Source organism: Oryzias latipes, chromosome 20, assembly GCF_053564925.1.
Source record: "Oryzias latipes strain Hd-rR chromosome 20, Olatipes_Hd-rR_3.1".
Classification (NCBI taxonomy): domain Eukaryota; kingdom Metazoa; phylum Chordata; class Actinopteri; order Beloniformes; family Adrianichthyidae; genus Oryzias; species Oryzias latipes.
Genome location: NC_136256.1, coordinates 5,916,163 through 5,931,147, shown reverse-complemented (window position 1 = coordinate 5,931,147; position 14,985 = coordinate 5,916,163). Strand labels below are relative to the sequence as shown.

Here is a 14,985-nt window from a genome sequence, read left to right as displayed (position 1 = left end):
AGGGAGTAGGAGGAAACAACAAAATACTAACACAGCATCTGAGGAACACGACAAAAGTCCAAGATCCGTCTTCGTTTTGCTCATGATCTGCTCGGGCAGAATGAATGGATGAAATTAGGCGACCGTTAATTGAGGAGAGCGGTGTGGTCAATGTAACGTATAAAGATCCAGCTACAGTAAAGGGTAGAATTCAAACCGCTGAGCCCTGACCACCCAAATAACAGGTAGCTGACCCTCTGGTATGTTTTCACACCATTGACTGTAAGGAAGAACGAGGCTGAGTGACCCCTCATCCCTGGTGTTCCAAACAGGAAGTGGCTGCTTGTTTCAAGAAGACAAAATCTTATAGACTCCTATAGAGAAATAAACAGCTGTTACTCAGCCACTCTGTTGGTCAGAATAACCATTTTTGCTCTGATAACCTTTTTTAATGTTCTTGATAATCCTATCATGTGGTCTCTTGTCATGTGTTCAAAACATTAGATTGACAGATTTCGTGTAGCCTGCTTTCAAGTGGTAGGACTGTGGACCTTCAACAAGCTCACTCCTGAATGGTGAAAGTGGTTGCCATACAAAAGTTGACTCAAACCGACTCATCAATCACTGCTTACTGACATTGTCTGGCTCCAACATGGTGGTGTCTGTATTTGACAAAATGGAAGTAAACCATTTTTGATGGGTGAAATCACACTCATGACACACACTCAATGTTCCATAAACAGCATTCTCAGAAGAGAAGCCAAAGCTGAAAGGAACCAAACTCCTTGGAGAAATCAGACTCAGTTTGACCCTCCTCTGCTCCTGTTTCAGATTCAAGCCTCTGCGCTACAGGCTGCTGTGCTGCGTGGTCGACTGGCTGCTCATTCTGCTCGACTGCATGACTACACTTCTGGTGCATCGCACTGTTTTAGCATTTCTGCTCATATCTAAATCCTTAGTCTTCTTCCTTATCTTGCTGTACTGCGGCATGCGTGTTCTCTATGTGCTGAAGCAGCCGGCACCTGGCGATGGGGTGCACGGCGCCGAGAGCTGGAACAGCATGAAGAAGAAGGCCTTCAAGGTGATCATGATCACCCTGGTGTTCAACAGCAGCACACAGTTGTTGCAGCTCAGCCTGCTGGGCCCAGTGGTCCTGTATGCCTCCTTAACTCTCATCCTGCAAATCACATTGGTCAGCATGAGCATCAGCATTATCAGCAGCTTCATCACACCTGTGCTGTACCTGCACAGAGCTGGAAAATTGCCCTGCATCAAGTTCTAAAGCTACGGGCACACCTGACACATGACGCACATTCAAGAACCTGCTAAACGCAGGTTCTTGAACGCACGTTTAGTCCATGGTGTTCAAACTAAACAAGCAGGGAGGATCTTCTTTTTCTTTTGCTATTGTTTCCAAGCGCATCTTTACTGGTTTGCCGGACAACTCGTTGTCCTCAGAGTCCCCCCACAGAGAAGAGAAAACAGATTTCGTCAGCATCCAAGTGTGATTTTGTTCAGAAACCGCAGTTTGAATTGTGCGAGTTAAAGCTGCTTCAAACTTCCAGATAGGTTTAGGTCTTACGGTTCCAGAATGTTATTCATGTCATGAGCCGCAAACATGAAGAAACCTCATCAGGGACGGCTGGATTTCTGCTTCCAATACCTCTGAGAGCGCTGGCGGGCAGAGAGGAGCGAAAACGCTGCCGTATTAACAGCAAGCTTTGATTCTGGAGGTCAAACAGAGAGCAGCAGGTTCAGATCTTTATCCCTCTCGCCACTACTCCTCCTCCTCACCTTGATGTTGCTGTAACATGATGTAACAGGGGGCCGGATGGCTCCCCCGGGTGCTGCTCAGTTGACTTAATTCTCTGCCACAGTCACTTCAAAGACTCCAGGAGGGAGGTAGAGGAGGCGTTAAATAGTGGAGCAAAGATTTGATAACCTAACTCACTGACAGAGTTTTAACTCACTCATCATTGAAGAATAGATTTAAGCCTCTGAAGATGAAGAAATCATTTTCAGAAACCGCACGCCAGCAGTTAGACTTGTCCCTCGACCTGCAGCTCAGTGCTCCAGCCGATGGACTTAGACTCCGTCTGTTGATTTTTCTGCTTCATTGATGGGAGCAAACATTTACACAGAGTTGAGAAACTGTGCTGAGGCTGCTCCACTTTAGTCCAGAGTCCTCCATCCTCCATAGATTGACAGGTATCACTAAAGTGGTCCTTTTTGCCAGATGCCAGGACCATCATTACATTTATCCTTTTAGCTGTTCTTCCAGAAAATCGCACAGCAGAATCTCATTTAGGGTCAGTTATAAAAAAACATACCGCTCACTTAATTGAAAATGTACTTTAATACAACCACAGCTGGAACAAAGCACTGCAAAATAAACCACATGGAAAAAAGCTGCTGATCAAAACAGAGGAAAGAATAACTGCAGTCTCATTCTGGTGTTAAAAATTTGTTGTAAAAATGGGTTTCATGTTGTGTTTTACTTCAGGACAGAGTAGGCGTTTGTCAAACCGCTGTAGTTGAGTGTTCCACAGCTTTGATCCATGAACCTGTAGCAGAAGCTGATCAGTTGAGCATATGCAGTTAGTAACAAATATCTGTTAAGATTTACTTTTATCCAGGATAGTTCTATAGCAGAAAACTAGACTAAGTTTTTTTTTTTAAGTTAAACACCTCTTACCCAAGAGTTTATCGATCTTCTATACCCTGTAATGCATTGATTTGAAGACTCACTTTGATGAAAATGGTGTTTTTGGTGTTTTTAACATGTTCTTGTAGCATTTCTCTGATAATGGAGGACATATATAAAGGAAACAAAGCTTAAAATTGCATTTCTGAGTATTTATTTGTTCAAAATGTTGTTAATGAGGAGCATTCAAAAACAATGCAGTTGGAAATAGATTGTATTTGTGATAGAGAAATACAATCTGCGAGCCAAACGCTCCCTGCTCGACTCTGCATCCACTCACAGACAAATAGATCCATGAACGTCTTTGTTTTCCTTGTCTGAGCTGGAATCTGGACCAAAACTGTATGGCTGGATAGCTCTGATATTACTCGCCATTTTTGTTGTTCTGGCAATGTTAGGTTGGGGGTGTGAGGGACTGTAAGCTAGCAGGAGAGATGGATGACGGGAAATGGGGGCGGGGTTGCTCCGTACCAACAGTCTTGGTCACCCCTACTGCTGCTCTGCATAAACTCGGTAGTGAACAACATAGGTTTTTAATTTTGCCTAAAAACAGCATAATCATAGTTAATGGGAACACTTTTACGACAGATCAGAAGAGGAGTTGGGACTTTAGCATAGATCATGCTAAATCCTCATTTGAATAATGCTGTTTGGGGCGGATTTCCCTAAACTGCATAAACATTAACTGATTATCGCATTTAATCTATTTGCATGAAAACATATTTTTGTGACCTTTCATTAGGACCTCTGTAAATCAGGCTTTTTAAAGCCCTATTGTGATACAAATGGTTTCTTCTTTACTAACTGCACTGTGAAAAAAGCTGGACATATCATTCCATATCATTTATTGAGGGTGAAAAACTACTTTTGATTAATTTTTGATGTATTCTATTGAAATAATTCACTAATGTTCAGTTTAGTTAAATAAAAAGTGGTTATCTCTTTTACAAAATTTGTTTTAAATACACATTTGAAAAATGTGAAAATAGTATTTACTGTCAGACTGGATTGATTCTTAAATTGAATCATGACCTAATGAATAAAAAATTGAATTGATTTAATGTTTCAGTAGTAATACGCAGCCTTTTTTGTGTCACTCCCTCCAGCAGATTAAAGCTAGTTGTCCATGTGTGTGTCCAGACACACAACGGTGACAAGTCATTTTTCAGACGTAATGGTCTACAGTCTGAAAATGTAATGAGTGGAAAATAAAGCCTGTCTGTGACCACTCTGTGTGATGAGCATATGGATGCAATGATTCCCTGCATTGCACACAGATAGGATTACAAACCTTACACATGCTTGCAATCACGCAAGCACACACATCCGAGTGTGGCAGTCGGGCATCTTTGTTTTGTCACCATCAAGGCAAAATCCTTTTTGTCGTGGCTTTCACCTCCGGTGAACGGAGATGCATCTGTCAGCGACACGTCAGGAGAGAAGACTCACAATGGTGAATGCGACAAATCTGAGCCGGACCAAAAGCTCACACAAAGGCCCGACTGAGGCTGCACGTCCTTAAGCAACAGACACACAAACACATAGTTTCACACATGTGCACAGAAACACACAGTGTAATTTGTTCAGCAGCAGTTGACTTCCTGCAAAGTTTGATCCTTAAATTAAAGCCATCGATCAGAGCTTGGCTTTTATTAAAGTGCCCCCCCCTTTTGTGTGCGTGTTTGTGTGTGTGTAGGTTTGTGTGTGTGCCTGTGTGTGTGTCATCTGTTGATGCCCAAAGTACAAAATTAGTTTTCTTTAATTATTTTTTATTTGCTTCAGTGCAGACATTTATTGTGTCTTAGAATAAAACAGTGCGTTGATTTCCAAAATATAAGCTTGATTGACCTCATTTATTGGGTACAAAACAATAATTATTCTTGTTTTTAAACTAAAAGAACTTTAGCTGTAGCATCATATAAACTCGGGCTGCACAGTGGTGTGGTGGTTAGCACTGCTCCCTCACAGTGAGAATGCCCTGGTTCCTGGTTCAAATCTCCACCAGTTCATTTTTTGTCTTGAGTTTGTATGTTCTCCTTGTGCATGTGTGAGTTCTCTTGAAACACTCAGATTTTCTCCCACTCTCTAAAGACATGCTTTACAGGTTAGTTGGTGTCTCTAAATTGTTCCTAGATGTGAGTGTGCAGGATGTGTGACCCTGTAACAGACTGCTGACCTGTCCAGGGTGTTTGATTCAAGCGGGTTCGGAAAATGGATGGATGATAATATATTCCTTATCAGATGAACTCCTGACATCAAGGGAGACGTGTGATCAAATTTTAAACATCTGCAGAAAATTAAGTAAATAAAGCAAATAAAGTTAAAATCTTTATTCGCAGTGTTTGTCAATCAATCATGCCATTAACTTGAATCACACCTCAACATAACTGCAATCAAACTTAAAACTCAAACATTGAAAAAGTATTTAAAAGGATAAAAAGTTTTCCACTTTCAAACTCAGGTTCAGGATGTTTTAAATGTGGAGTTGGGGACCCTGAGGTACTCTAAAGGGGTCACGGGAGCTGCCTGGATCAATCTCATCACTTCAATTTTTTTTTGGGACATTTTAACTTCAGGGCCATCCAGTCTTTGATGTATTGTAGGCCAAAGTGGTGGGACAGGACATCATTTTGATCAAATATATATGAATATTATTAGCATAACAGTAGAAGGTAACAATGTTTTCTTAGAATAAAACTTTGAGAAAAGAGGTACAAAGAGAACTAATGATGTCCTAACATGGAGCCTTGTGGATCCCCAAACAACAAGGGAGCAGCTGAAGAATCAGATCAGAAAATGCTAGCACACATAATTCTGTCAGATACAATGAGAACCAGCCAAGTCTGTAACAGTTTCCCAAACCTCCTAAAATATGTTTTGATTTTTCACATACCTTTTGGCAAATTTTTCAAACCTTCTAAAATCTCTGACATTGACAATCCGCTCAAATCAAGTGGGAAGGCAGCTGCAGGGTTTGTTGAAATCTAAAAGTGTGTCTGCAGTGCTGCTTAGAAGAAACACCGCTTATTGGATTCATCAAGATGCAGCATACGTCATGTTGTCTGGGACAGTAGAGACATTACTTATTCCAAAGGAATTTTTACACCAGGCAGCAGCAGATGCAGCTTGTTTTCTGGAGTTTTTTCCCTGCAACTTTATGAAGCAAAGACTTATGAACAAATCCAGTATGAGGTCTAGGTGATAGAGTATCCAAAAACGACAAGAAAAAGATGCGTTACTTCAAAAAATGTTACTCAAATCGAATTGAAAAGTATTCATCCAAATAAGTACAAAGGGCAGGGAGGTCCAAACGTTTTGGTGAGATGATAATGTGGGAGCCTACAATTCGGCCTGCATATAATATCAATAAATGCAAATGAACTATTTAACGAAAATGTTTTTCAATGGGTCACTTTTGATTTCTTTACCTAGAAAATAAATACAATTAAATACATTTTTTTTTACTAAAAAAACTTTGAATTTTATATTTGTAGATTAGAAAGAAAACCGCCAAAAAAAAGTCTAACAAAAAACTTTCATCAGCATTAAATCTTGATTCATATGAAATGTTACACATTATTCATTATTAATTAATCATTAAATCATTAAACTTAAAAAAAGTAAATTTCAATCATGTGAGCAGGAAATTAACTTAAACAGTTAAATTAGTCAGACGTACAAAATACTGAGGTTTTGTTAACAGAGACAAATAATCTATTCCTGTCATTATGCCCTTAAGGCTCTGAAGGTCAAGGAGCCATGGACTGTTGCCAAAGGTTCATCAAGGCTCATAACAGAATTTAGGCAATCCCAATTCAGGACAAACAGTTTTTAGAAATTACTGGGGGCCGCACACAATTGATTTCCTGACAGGAGCCTGCAGGCCAGTAGAAATTTGAATACAGGCCACATTTGACCCATGGACAGGACTTTGGACATGCCTGACTAAGAGTAATAAAATAAACCAAAACAAAGCAACAAATAACTGATGATTAAAGTGAACACATTCTGCATTCACATCAAACACGAGTAATGCAGGCGTTTATTGTTGGTCTGTTTGGCACCCCCCTTAAATTAACTCCTCTACATGTGTCTGAAAGTGGGTTCATAGACTTTATTGGAGGAAGGAGGCCACAAACACCCGGATTTACACGTCTTCTTTTTAAAGCAAAAAAACATTTGGGACAGAGGGAAAGAGCTCATGCGGGCAAAGAATGCTGTGACAACTAGTTTGTAATCATTTAGTCACATGTTGTTTGACTCGTCTCCTGATGAACAGAAAAGGTATCAATTTTCAGCCCTGACTACAGAATCCCTGAAATCTGATTTACAGCTAGCATTTACAGTTAACTCTCAGCCTTATTTTTGACAGTCCTGCGTGATCGCCACCTGCTGAACCCCCGTTCAGGAATGCCTGTTTAGCGCGTTCTTGAACGCATGCCTGCTGTGTACGAAGCTTAAGTGACACAGCAATCCAGCTCTGAAAGACACCTGTTTGGACAAAACTGGAACAGTTCTTCAGCCGCCGGAAATTCGTCTCAAGAATCTTAATAGAATCTGTTCATATTTGTTTCTCAAAGTTGTTTGAAAAACCTTTAAACCCAAACCATCAGAACACTGACTGGGCTGGGGTTTTTTCAGCAAAAGCCTTCAGTGAGCCATCAACTTCATCATGATCATTTATGCAAAAACCAGCTGAGGGTGTCACGTTTTTAGAGAGGCGCCCTCATCTGTAGAGCAAACTCCTAAATCTCACAGGAAATCAGACCTCAGAAACAGGACTCTCTGAATATGGACTGCTGTTTTCCTCATCTCCCTCCAGAAATAACTGATGGCATCATTTCCTCCTCTATGTCGGCCCGGATGATTCAGGTGCGCCTGTAAAGTCGGTCAGAGCAGATGAAGGATTGTCGGCAGCCCCCCGCTGTGACTTTGTCTTTATTTATCGCCTCCGGTAAAAGGTTTCTCTGAATCCTTCAGCGCTCATCGGGTCTTCCAGGTCACCGAGTGCTGAGTTCAGGTCAGGACGACCACCGCGTCATGCTGATGCTGCTAGAGCCTGATGCTGACGTCGGCCTCGAGTTACAGAGGTCCAGACAGAACCCGAGAAGAGAGCTCCAGGTGGGGGTGCCACGCTCTGATCAACTGGGCTTCATCACGAAGGAATATTCTGTTTCTTTAGGCTCATTCTTAGAAAAACTGTCATTTTTCTCTGACCTCACTTTCCTGGGATTTTCCTGACAGAATATAAAGATTTAATGTTAGAAATGTTCTGCCCTGAAGATCTCCGTTTCTGCTTTGACTTTGAGATGAATGTCCGAAAACAGAACACCACTTTTTACTGCAGCAGATCACGAGGATGCCACAACAAAAGTGAGCAGCGAGAGTAGAGAAGGGTCTGAAAGGGTTCCAGAGTCTGAGTGCAAACTAATCCAAAATCCATCTACCCAAACCACCCAATCATTCAGCTCAGTTCACTTTAACCCTTTGATGGAAGCAAGCCTCAGTCATAAACCTTCTGCTCTCTGTGGAGGACTGGGATGCAGCAGCTCCAAGGCCCTGAGGCCATGAATCTGGAGAGAGTGCAGCCCAAAATCAGATTCTAGACAATAGGCAGATGCTGCATGAATGAAGGCTTTTTGGTGTTAGGAAAGATACATCTGTTTTTAGTAGTAAATGGAATAACAACGAATTTTCTGGGAGTTCCTGATGGGGCTGCAGAGAAACTGAGTGGATCTGCTGCCGCTGACGGCGATTTTGTTCAGCGGCGCAGCCGAGCACACTCACACACGAGACTGTTGACTTGTTGCATTTACATTCCACACTGCCACCGCAGCAGAAATTAAGCAGAGCGGCGCTCCCTTCCCTGGAAGAGCTGCATGTCGTTTTTCTAATGATGGCACAAACAAACACAAACATTCCGAGCAGGGCCTCCTCCACCCACACCAACTTAGGTTCACAGCTTCCACAACAGGGAGCCTGGCGTCTGAAGTAGCGGACGCTCACAAATCTCATTCTGAAAACTAAACTCACCGAAATCAAGTTGAATTAATTTGTGTGTTTGTTTGTTTACAGGTGAAACACAACGCTCTCATACAGGAAATGAAGCATCCGACCGCAGGACGCATCGCTGTGCCCGGTCAGCCTCTCTCATCTTCTCTGACACCAGTTTGTTAGTGCCATTGTCTGCATGTGTATGCACGTTAACATTCATAAACACGCACAGACATGCACACACTCCACTAGGACAGGGCTTTGATGAATTTCTCCACAGATGCGCAAACAAATATTGCTCATCAAAACCACAAGATCCTGCCGGTCATCCAGGGGGACGCCTGTCCGCTCCGCTTGATGGATCTCAGCCGGTTTCCACTAACAGGAAGCCGTTTGTCCACCGGGCCGTGTTTACGCTGGAATCTGACTCTAACCTCACAGTGGTTTGTGGTCTGACACAGGAAGACATTCATAAGAGGCAGGTGGAGGTGGCGTGTACTGAATCCACCGACTCCCTCTGGTTAGAAAGATACTAAGATGAAACTGAACACCAGCAGGTCCCTGTCAGCCTTCACATAGAAATATGGTACTTTCTTTGCCCAAATGATGCAGAAGTGATGACTTTGAAAATGTTTTTTTTATTATTCAAACTCACTCTGACCTTGTGGAAAAGGAGAAGAAAGTGTTGAAGTATTTGAACCATCCTGTATAACACATTGTCATCCTTGTAATATGATCAAATTCTACGTAGTGGCTATGACACGGCATTTAGTCTTTAGTAAAAGATTAACTTAACAGAAAAAATGAGAAATATTAAAGCTGCATTGCATGCCCCCACCCTTGCCACCCCCTTTTACCCTCCTTCGCTGGCTGAGCAGATGTTACAGGCGCCTCACTCTACCCTCCTGCCAAGCAGGTCATAGCTGCATCTGATAAATGCATGAAAAAAAACGCTTTTTCAAAATGCCGGCTCTTCTGTTGGTTTTTATCACCATAGCAACAATTTCATTTTTGGTTGCTTTGGGGTAACAAACATGTCACTGCAATTTTCAGAATAATCATCAACAGTAAACTTTTGGCTTTCATTGGCAAACAGAGGTTTTTGTTAACCACGCACACACTCCTAATATGTTCATGTTCTGTGTTATACAATTCTGTTCAATTTAAGTCAATGACCTGTGTTCAGTTTTTACAATATTTTGGTTAAAAATGTGTGAGCAGCATCATTTTTGCAAATTTGCTACACTAACGCCGTTCAAAATCTACAACTTCTAATTCCAACATCTTTTCCCAAGTAGTTAGCTCAAGGAGTTAGGAGGAATAGATCAAAATCCCTAGGAGGAGTTTAAATCAGTAATTAAGTTCAAAAGACTTTGGTGGTGGTTGGGGACTTAAGCTAGCAGTATGTTTATGAAATATTATGAAGATTGCTCGCCCTAAAGTTTTTTTCCCATATTGTGCGAAAAGGAAAAAAAAAAAATTCACACTTTTTTCACAATTGTGTGGATATTCCCTACACGTGTTTTCTAGTTTTGTTGGTAATTTTTTTTGAAGCCCCATAAGAGATTTTGGCCCCATATTTTTTTATTACTATTTCTCCCGCTGTGATGTCATTATTTGTGGGTGAGGGGGGGTGACTTTGTGCAGGGACATTTCTGCACAAAGTTGTATCAAAAAAGAAGAATTGCAAGAATTGCAAGAGACAATCTGCTCCTTGCGGTCCAAGACTGCTGTGAGACAGAACCATTCCTTTAAAGATATGTCCCAGGGATTGAGCCCCCCCCCCCCTGCATTTCAGACAGGAACGACAAGAAGACAAAATCCTCAAGAGAAATAAACAGCTATTACTCAGCTATTCTACTGGTCAGAATAACTAATTTTTTCTGACAACCCCCTTTTTTATATTATATTTTTGCTGTCTCGCAAGTTATTCAAGTTATAAACTGATCAATCACATGCCTCAGTAAAAGAAGGTGGCCTTGCATCAAATGCTTGAAGCATTTGATTGACAGATTCTCCAAAGCAAACCTTCAGTGTAAGGAGTGTGGTCTTCTAACAAGCTCACTGCTGATTGGAGAGCGTGGTTGCCATAGAAATGTAGAGTCAAACCAACGCGGACCAATCACGGCTAACTGAGGATACCTGGTTTCAACATGGAGACGGACGTATCATGGAAAAATGGGGCCTGAATTGACTTCATTTGGATGGAACCAGAAGCAAGGCATTTTCTTTGGGTGATGTCACACTCACTCAGTCCAGTTCTATTATACAGACAGTGGTCCCAGGTGTCATGCTGTATATGATTTGGAGAGTTCTACAGATGTGCCGACAAGCACGTCAATGTGTCTGGGTTAGCAGGAGCTGTGCCTGGATGACAGCCATTTTAAACGTTATTTCTGTCTGTCTGTCTGTTTAGCGACTTGCTATCCCACATTAACACGCATTAGAAAGGAAAAATAAAAATAAAACTGGATAAATGTTGTGAAGCATCTCCCATCCCTCTATAAAAAATATACATATATTAAATAAATAAATAAGAAAATAAGAAAAGGGTTTATACAAAGATACACCTTGTGTGTATCTTTGATTCATAACCCCCAAAAATAAAAAAAATAAAACTGGAGGATCTTTTAATTATTGTCTGGATGAAAATTAGATAACCATCATGAGCCTAAGTAGCTGGAGCGATCATGGCCGCTATGATGGCACCCGCAGCGTCTCTCCGTCTGCTGGGCAGCCAACCGCACCAGCATAGTGAGACCGGCTGCCCAGAGTCCGACTTTTAGGCGACTGCTTAATCCCACCTTGGAAATTAATCCCACCTTGGAAGCCTGCAACATTTTGAAATCAACTTAAAACATAAGTTGGTTTTAATATTTACAGTACTTATCTATTCCATAATGATCTGTGCATCCCAGTAAAACCTATTCTCATCTCATCGTCGGGTAGTAGGTCATAGGTTCAATCCCAGCCTTAACATCTATTGTGTCTTCGGGCAAAACACCCGACTTCCTATTTCCGCAACAGTATAAAAAAGTTCATGTGTAAATTATTGCAGATAAAAGAGTCTGCTGAATGCTTCTAATGTAATCCATATCACTGATAGTCTGCAGATATGTCTTTTTTGTTCTGAAAGAGGCTTTGAAACTGTGTCCAAGCCTGGTCGGGCCATGTTTACAACACCGTCCTGGGCCCCCCTTTTCCCGGGGTGCCCCCCTCCTGGGCGGGGGCAGCTGGCCCCGGCCTTGCTCCCTTCTGGACCAACCGTGGGCCAGGCGGGTGGCTGCCTGGAGCGCGGAGCGGGTCTCCCTTAGGGGGTCCTGGCTCGTGCCTGGGGTTGGGGCGGGGGGATGCCCAGAACTCCTGGGTGCCGATGAGGTGCTTGTCTGGGGCTGTGGGCACCCTTCTCAGGTGGGGCCCGGCGTTGGGCCCTCCTGGCATGACAGGGGGGCTGCTATCCTGGTTGGGCTGGGGCAGCACTCTCTTTCCCCCCATGCCTTCCTGCTCTCTGGTTCTGGGGGCCTCGCGGCGGTCCTGCTGGCCCTGGCCTGGGTGGCTGATGTGATCGCCCGGGGGGCGGTTGTTCTCTGCCTGCTGCCGTGTGGCCTTGGGGGTTCTGGCTGCTGCGGCTGCTGCGGCGGGGGTCTTGGTGTGGGGGTGGCTGGTCACTCTCCCTCTTTCTTTTCACATTCCACCATCCATTTTAGAAGAACATAAACACTCACCTGAGCACAGGTGTTAGCTCACCTTTGCACTAATAGTTTGCGTGATTGATTGAATGAAATATCCCACAGTAGTTGGTTTGAAGGCATAAGTATGCGTGTGTGAACACTATCTGTATTGTGTACATGTTAACATGTGGACATTTCTGCAGCTATCAGGTGTGTTTATAACATTTGAGTGTGTGTGCGGACAGGCCCCGCCCTTTGAGATTTGTATTACATCTGAACCTTATTGTAATGATAAACATTCAGTAGCTTGTTGCTTTATGCTGCTTCATGGTTTTACCCCCCCCCCCCTCCTTTGATCACCCTCCTATCCCCCCAACATCCCTCTCTCTTCTTCCCTTCTTTCCTTTTCCGAAAAAAAAAAAAATCCCACTTTGGAAAGGTGGGATTAAGCCTGCAACATTTTGAAATCAACTTTATAGATAAGTTGGTTTTAATATTTACAGTACTTATCTATTACATAATGATCTGTGCATCCTAGTTAAACCTAGTGGCTCATCGTCGGGGAGTAAGGTCAGAGGTTCAATCCCAGCCTTAACATCTATTGTGTCTTCAGGCAAAACACCCGACTTCCTATTTCCGCAACAGTATAAAAAAGTTCATGTGTAAATTATTGCAGATAAAAGAGTCTGCTGAATGCTTCTAATGTAATCCATATCACGGATAGTCTGCAGATATTTCTTTTTTGTTCTTAAAGAGGCTTTGAAAAACCCTCAGAGCTCTTCTCAGCGCCAGTTCACCCAAACTGTCTTTGGTTAGTTGGTTGGTGTTGGGTCAGCCCAAACTGAGAAAGTCACTGATGTGGTCAGTACTAAGAAATATTCCAAAATGGAAGAGAAGGATCCTTTTCATACTCCAGGATGTTTTCTCGCTTCATTTCAGTTGTTTTTCTAAGTAATCGTGTCCTAGCCTGGGAGGGGGTTCAGGCATGACCCTGCAGCCACGCAGTCGTACACTTTCTGTTGGGTCCAGATGTGCAGACTGTGCAGTCAGAGAATCGTACCTGGCACAGTTTTGGAAACACTGTAACTAAAGGTTTGAAAGGCAGCCAAAACATGTCAGAAACATTTCCAGTCGTAGTTTTTCTTGATGTCGTCTTTTTCGTCCTCTGAGAGAAAATACTTAAAAAAAAAAGAAGTCTAATGTGTTTCAGAAACCAGAACTTTGTCAAAGGGTTTACTCTACTTTACAGCTCTGGAGACTTGTGTTATTTTCAGCTTTCAGCATGTTTATTAGGAAGATGGGGAAAAACGTGATCATAAAAATGTCAGCAGTTTTCTGTGTTCTGTCAGCACCCCATCAAACTGTGTTTAGAAACAGGTTTACACAGCTCAGGATGCTTTTCTGCCTTCATACTTTTGGGTATTTTTCAGCTGTGTGGTTGTGTAGAGCTTCTATGAACATTCACTGTTTAAATGAATTGAATGATAACCCTGAGGTGTGTCAGATTCTAGTAAGAGCATCTGAGCATCTGAAAAAAAACAGCCTTTGCTTCTGGTGCTCTACTGTCTTCTTAAAAACTGTTCTGGTGTTAAAGTTTAGATGATTTCATTTGTTATTTCTATGTAGGCTTTGTTGTTCCTGTTTGACAGTGGAGTTCAAATCTTCAGCTTCACAAAAGATTTATGTGAGCAATGCGCCAGAGTTTGTGGTTCTTAAAGAGTCCAAGGAGAAGATCAGATTGGGTTGACAGAAACTTTACTTGAAACCACAGATGTGGCCTAGTGATGGGTAACATGGACCACTTGGTGGAGGGTTCAATTCCTGTACCAAAAGGACAAAAGTTGAGGCGTGTTTACTTCACCATTGTTTTACCTCTGTGATGGCTCTGGTCATGGTGATTGAGGGGTAAGATGAATCGATGAAAACCCTCTTTTTTTTGTTTAACAGGGTTTTCAGCTCAGGAGTCACCCATGGTTTATTGTTAGAGAAACACAGCACCGTCCTGGAGGGCACAGTGTGCTAGGCTGTCGATGTCCTCCATAAGCCTGACTGTTTGAAATGATTACATTAGCCAATCAAATGTAGTTGATCGGTCCTATGGCACTAACGTATCAACTCGCATTGAGTAAAGAGTCAATACCTTACTTGAATAAAGTGTGGCATAAGGACACCGTACAACAGACACAAAGCGGGCCCCTTCCTCAAGACACACCTGCGCTTCCCTTATGAGACCGCTGCCCTTCTCTTTGACCCTCTACGGGCCCAGACAACCCAAAAACCTGCAGCACCCATACCAGTCAACCCCATTGACTGTAACTGTCTGGATTCACATGCAATTTAGCGCTAAACCCCTTTGCTGCAAGTAAAGCAAAGACAAGGCACAATTTTCTTATTCTGAAGAAAAGGGCTTGTTCTGTTGCCAATAAATGACCACCAAGTTTAAGTTGCATATTCTGACACCTTTCAAGCTTGGTTTTCTACCTTTTTTCAGGATTTGGTAGGGCAAAGTTTATTGATGTAATTTCCTGCTGAAAGCTCAGAACCGGGTTTTAAACTGTCCAAAAAAACCTAGAGTCAGAGGACTAATTCTTTTAGGCTCACGATGTTTTTCTTAATTATGTTTAAAACGAAACAAGG

The 14,985-nt window shown here is 42.4% G+C and overlaps 1 protein-coding gene across 2 annotated transcripts in view; it reads left to right on the top strand.

The window, feature by feature from the left end:
* Positions 1-14,985, top strand: part of sugct (succinyl-CoA:glutarate-CoA transferase) — a 101,845-nt gene that overhangs the window by 79,217 nt on the left and 7,643 nt on the right. Inside the window, exon 13 of one of the 2 annotated variants that reach the window (XM_004080827.4) lies at positions 8,759-8,822. In XM_004080827.4, coding sequence (XP_004080875.1) covers positions 8,759-8,822 — 64 coding nt within the window. Of the gene's footprint in view, positions 1-810; positions 6,201-8,758; positions 8,823-14,985 lie in introns of those variants that run through there. The other variant, XM_020712467.3, reaches the window with a different exon arrangement.